At 48.5% G+C, this 6,000-nt stretch overlaps 1 protein-coding gene across 3 annotated transcripts in view; it reads left to right on the top strand.

Annotated features, from left to right (window-relative positions):
- The first annotated feature begins 2,853 nt into the window (after positions 1-2,853).
- The window catches only part of CERS6 (ceramide synthase 6), a 349,400-nt gene continuing 346,253 nt past the window's right edge, over positions 2,854-6,000 (top strand). For all 3 annotated transcript variants that reach the window (XM_069577322.1, XM_069577321.1, XM_069577320.1), the window contains exon 1: positions 2,854-3,641. In XM_069577322.1, the coding sequence (XP_069433423.1) occupies positions 3,472-3,641 (170 nt within the window). In that variant the 5' untranslated portion in view covers positions 2,854-3,471. The remainder of the gene's footprint in view (positions 3,642-6,000) is intronic.

The raw sequence follows: 6,000 nt of genomic DNA, 5'->3' as shown, positions 1-6,000 counted from the left end.
GCATCTTTCCGAAAGGTCACCAGTAATAACGAGCAGCTCACTGCATGGCTACCTACTCCCGGATGAATACTCATGTCAAGAATACCACTCCTACCTAATCATAGAATTGATCACACCCTTTTAATGCCCACACTAGTCTTCACATGAGTATGTACAATTTAACACTATTTTTTATTCACCTTTTCCCCTCTCTTAGAGAAGATTTTTGTGAGGTTAGTGTTGATTCATTAATTCAATAGTTTATTGAGTACCTGCTGTGTGCTGGGCATTATTTTAAGTGCTAGGGATAAAACAGCAATAAACAGAAGTCTTTCTTTCAAAAGTTTACAATTTAGTGTCTGTGTCGGGAGCCCAATAAAAAACAGTAAAACATATATTGTGTTAAATGGTGATAAATGCTTCAGAGGAAAACAAACTAAGAAAGTTGACTAAGAAGAGAAGGGGTGGGGAGTGAGAATTACAGGTTTAAACTAGGGTGGCCAGGGAACTCTTCACTACATGAGTGGTGTTACAGAAAGAGTGGGCATGGATAGCTGGCAGGAAAAGCTCCAGGGACAGAGAAAAGCGATTACTAAGGCTCGAAGTCACGCTAAATGTTCTGCAGGCAGGGCAGGGAGGCCAGTGTGAACAAAGCACACCAAGTAAGTGACAGGGGGATCAGGGAGGGCAAGCAAGGTCAGAGAGGTAACATGTAGTTGCATATCTTTGGTCACTGAAATGACTTTGGCTTCTAATTGGGGAGAAGTGGGGAAGCAGTATGGCTTTAAGCACAGATTCAATTATACTACCGGTTCAATTGGATCACACGGGCTGAGAATAGACTGTAGAAGCGTAAGTGTTGAAATTGAGGCTTAAGAGGCTACTATGGTAACTCAGGAGAGAAATGTTGGTTGCCTGAACCAAGATGGTAGTTGGTTCTTTGAACCAAGAAGAGGTGGTGAGAGATAGTGTGATTCTTTAGACAGTTTAAAGATGGACCTGGGACTTCCCTGGTGGTCCAGCTGCTAAGACTCCATGCTCCCAATGCAGGGGGCCCTGGATTTCAACCCCGGGTCAGAGAACCAGATCCTACATGCCACAACTATGAGTTCTCATGCCACAGCTAAAGATGTTATATGCTGTAGTAAAGATCGTAGATCCTGCGTGATGCAACTAAGGCCCCATACAGCCAAATAAATAAATCAATTAGAAAAAAAAAAAAAAAGAGCTGACAGGATATGTAACTAGCTATAAAGGAGATAAGACAGAGAAAAGGATTAAAGATGACTCCAGGGTTTTGGCCTGAGCCAAGAAAACAGGAGGGGAAAACCTTAGGGGGAAGGTTATTAGTCTGGACAGGAAATGGCTCTTAGACATCCAAGTGGAGTAGCTGACTTGATAGCAGCTTTACGAGTCTGAAGTTCAAGGAAAAGTTCATGCTAGAAATATATATTTTGCAGCCATCACTATATCACTGAAAGCCACACAGATGGCACTGAAATCTAGGGGACTGGATAAGATCACCAAGTGCATGAACACAGAAAAGTGAAGAGGGAAAAAGACTGCCTCCTAGGCCAGACCAACTTTAAGAAGCTGAAAGGTGAGGAGTAAACCAGAAAGGAGATTCAGCAAAAGTGGCCAGGCGGTAGGAGGAAAACCAGAAAGAATGTGGTTTCTGGAAAGCAAGACAAGAAAGTGTTTCCAAAGGCAGCAACTAATGAACTTGGCCAAAGTTTACCCATACAGGTATTGAGAAATGACCTTTGGGTTTAGCAGCATGGAGACCATTGGTGACCTTGAGCAGTTCAGTGCAGCAGAGAGGTGCAACTGCTCCAGTGGAAGTCCAAAAGAGAATGGAGGGGAGAGAGTGGAAGCAACAGATACAGGCCTTTGCTGCTGCTAAGTCGCTTCAGTCATGTCCGGCTCTGTGCAACCCCATAGACGGCAGCCCACCAGGCTCCCCTGTCCCTGGGATTCTCCAGGCAAGAACACTGGAGTGGGTTGCCATTTCCTTCTCCAATGCATAAAAGTGAAAAGTGAAAGTGAAGTCGCTCAGTCGTGTCCCACTCCTAGCGATCCCATGGACTGCAGTGCACCAGGCTCCTCCATCCATGGGATTTTCCAGGCAAGAGTACTGGAGTGGGGTGCCATTGCCTTCTCCCACAGGCCTTTAGAGATGTGCTTTAAAAGGAAGGAGTAAGAGGGTGGCAGGTGGAGGGGGAGGGAGCGCAAAGAAATGTGTATTAACAGAGTCTGTTTATTTGCCTCTTGGAAAGAACCAGTAGAACTTACTAACAAAACCAAGTAGGAAATGAATATTTGTGGGAAAATTCCACAAAAATATTCCAGGGCATATGTACCACTTGAACTGATGATCCACACATGGCTCCCGTAACAATGCGGAAATGTATCGTGGAAGTCAAGGTGCCTGGGGTCAGGTCTCACGGGTCCTAACACCATAAAGGTTTCCGATTCAAAAGGCAGAATCAAGGAGTAGCAGAGTGGAGATTCTCTACTGATGTACCAAGGAAAAATGCGGTCTGGCGCCATTTTCTGAGAGATTCATTTTGTGGGGTGGTTTTACATCATCAACATCATCTCATCATTATCAAACAGCAATTAAGTGCCTAATTTCTCTTACAATGTCATAAACTGAAACAGAAGGACTTGTTTCCTGGGGGAGCGGGTTGTGGTGACGAGGGGAGTAAAACCAGGCTGAAGGTCTGGTATGTATGGGGAAAGAAGCGTGAGGTAGAGGCAGACGACTCTTGCCAAACCATCCTGCCCTAGTTCCTGATTCCACCCCAACACCACCACCCACCCCGCACCCGCCCTACTCAGAGCGCTGGAGTGGGTGGCTTTCCTCTCTACTTCTTCCTCCTTTGCGCTCTGTGGCCCCTACTTCTCCTTTTGCTGTTCTCTCTTGGCGCAAGGGTGGTTCCGAATATCTACCCCGACCACTACCTGCCCCCAACCCATCGCCTGTAGGCGCACTGGAAGCCGACTGCGATCCCTGAAACTCCAGTCGGGCCGGAGCCGGTGTTCTGAGCATGTGCGAGCAAGCCCGGGGGACCGGAGCGGATTCGGGAAACCGGACCCACCGTCGCTACCCTCCAGAGCTCGGTGACCGCAGGGCCAGTAGGCTCTCCCAGGAGCGGTGCCCCTGCGCCCAGGGAGCAGCAGCTGCGCCCTGCCCTCGGGGCGTGGGCTAGCCGGCCGCGTGTGCCTCGCTGCTTGACGCGAGGACGAGCCAATCAGGGCCAGCGGCCCGGGCTGCCATGTGACAGGCGAGGCGGCTCCTTTCCCCAAAGCGGCCAGAGGGAGGAGAGAACCGGGGCTCGCCGCGAGCCTTCGAGAGCAGCGGCCGCGGAGGAGGCGGCAGCGGCGGCGGCGGCACAGGCTCGGACCAGCAGCGCGCGCATCCCCTGGCGCCCTGCGCGGTGGAGAGCTCGGCGGGCCGCGGGAGCCCAGGACGAGAGTGGACAAAGCAAGATGGCAGGAATCTTAGCCTGGTTCTGGAACGAGAGGTTTTGGCTCCCGCACAATGTCACCTGGGCAGACCTGAAGAACACGGAGGAAGCCACCTTCCCGCAGGCTGAGGACCTCTATCTCGCCTTCCCCTTGGCCTTCTGTATGTTAATGGTACGGCTCATCTTCGAGAGGTAAGGAGAGCTGGAGCGCTCCTCCCCCCAACGCACACCCTCGCGCGCGCACACACACACACCCGCACATCCTTGCGCGCACACGCACACTCGCGTGCTCTGTGGCGCACGCACCCGCGCCCCCAGCGCTAGCGCTCACGCCTCCCAACCTTTGTGTTCTGGAAGAGGTTGCTGACCCCTCAGCACTCTTGACGTTCTGGGAGCCGGAGAGGGTCTGGCTGGCCTCCGAATTTCCTCCGGGGCGCCGGAGAGGGCCCCGGGAGCATTGGGGTAGCCCCCCGCACTCCTGGACCCGAGCTCTCCTCCTCGCGGAGAGGGCGGGCGAACAAAGGTGAGCAACGGCCGGCCGCGGGACACGCTGCACTCCGCCGGGATTGTCCCTCTTTGCCGGGTGATCACGGCGCGCTGCCGCGAGAGGCTTCCCCGCCTAGCCTTGTTGCCACTCACCTGACAGCCGAAACGTTACGGACGCGCGGCCGGGAGGGCGGAGGAACCGCGCACACTTCCAAATCCTTTCACCCTGGCCCACGAATTGCCAGTACTGGGCTTCGGAAATTTCTCCAGGGACTCTGGCTTCTGGCAGCTGTTTGGTTTCCATCAGTGACACTGAGTATCAGACCACAGTGCTGGGAAATAGGTGACAATAGTTTGTAGGTTTCCAGGACTCCGGGCCATTAGCGATTTCTTTAAAAGAGGACGGGACGGGTGCACAGCCTGCAAAAGGGTGTTATTAAATTGAAAGATGTTTCCTATGAATAACCGTAAATTTTGATACCAGAACACAAATAGTTTTAAAGAATTGCCATATTATTGTTTGTATAATAACCGGATTTTGTTGGATAACTCCTTTGTGTCATAAACAAACTTGTGTTACTTATTGAATCAGTCTTAGTTACCAAATTAGATTTTGCCTGCCATGCATTCTCCGGGGTGCTATTGAAACAAAACCGGAACAACAAAACACACTTCTTTTTCTCAACTGAAAACCTTACCTGCCCTTTCTCTCCCTTCCCCCGCCCTTCATTCAGCAGTAGAGGCTGAACTCAGATCACTGAGTATAGACTCCACTTCTCTCTTAGACTTCACCTCTCCTCTCCTGCCCCCAACTCATCTTGGTCTTGTTTCTTAAGCTTTTGCTGTTTTTTTTTTTTTTGTATTTCTATTTGTCCTAAGCCACTCTTGAGTGGCACAAATGGCAGAATTTGTCTTTTGTGTCATTTGTTGCTGGAAATGGCAACAGACAGTACTTCATGGGAACAATAAGTATCTTTCGTTTAAGGAAGGTGTATTTTTCTATGGGCATTATTGTTGCTTGAGAACTAAATCAGCTATTTCACCTGCAGAGATTAACATGCACAAAGGAACAGACTTAAAGAGCTGTTTCAAGTGATTGGACTCTAGCACAGATGCCCTCTTTGATCCTATCCTGCTCTGAGACTTACAGTGAGAAAGTGGGTGTGTTTGCAGGGTTAGAGTTGCTTGTAGAGCAGATGTTTACTTATAAAAAATGGGAACTCATATCTGAACTTGCAGTCTCTCCAAAAAGAGCCTATGGGGAGCAGCCAGTTGCTCTGTGACCACACATAGTAGGGACTCCATACAGTTGCCGAATGACGTCTGATCAATCCTGGCTGATAAATCCTGGCCACACTCGCTTTTAGCTGGCTAATGCATTTGAAAGAGATGTATAGCGTTATGTTTTGAAAAACAAGCATGTCAGCTATTGACTTGTGTGCAGAAAGCTGATTCCAGGCTGTTCCTTTGGTTGGAAGAAATACATTTGTTAGAGAATGGAGATAGCTTTGTACTTTGCCTTTTTCTGCTTTTTTTTTTTTAAATAAAAGTTAATTTCATAGTTGAAACTGGAATTTCATTTTTCCTTTTCCTGAACATCTTTTTCTTCCTTTGCACAATCCAATTACTTACAGTTTACACAAGGGGGTCAGCTGCCTTTAACTTTTAGTCACAGCAGATGTCCTCGTATTGATATGTAGAGACTTGGTGAGTTTCTTGCAGGCCCTTGATCCAAATAGAAGTGATTTAATAGCCTATATGAAAAGTGAAAGTTTGTGATTAATACCCAATATAATAATCCAGGATGGCCCATATACCACAAGATGCTACTGACTTTTGGAATGGTGTCTACTTTGCTTTTTCCTATAGTAGTGACAACTCTCTTTAACCATTTGGGACTCTCTCACTTTTATGAGAGTTCAAGGGTATAGTTGTGTCCAGAATTTCAAGTACTGCATGTTTCCCCTCTTCTCAAACCTAAGTGACTTATTTTGGCATCCAACCTGTGGCCTGCTTTTCAGTACCCATCAAAGACCTAAATCAGTATAACTGAACTAGCCAATAC

This window comes from Ovis canadensis, chromosome 2 (assembly GCF_042477335.2).
Source record: "Ovis canadensis isolate MfBH-ARS-UI-01 breed Bighorn chromosome 2, ARS-UI_OviCan_v2, whole genome shotgun sequence".
NCBI classification, from domain to species: domain Eukaryota; kingdom Metazoa; phylum Chordata; class Mammalia; order Artiodactyla; family Bovidae; genus Ovis; species Ovis canadensis.
Note: the sequence above shows the minus strand (reverse complement) of the source record. Positions and strands in the feature narration are given on the sequence as shown.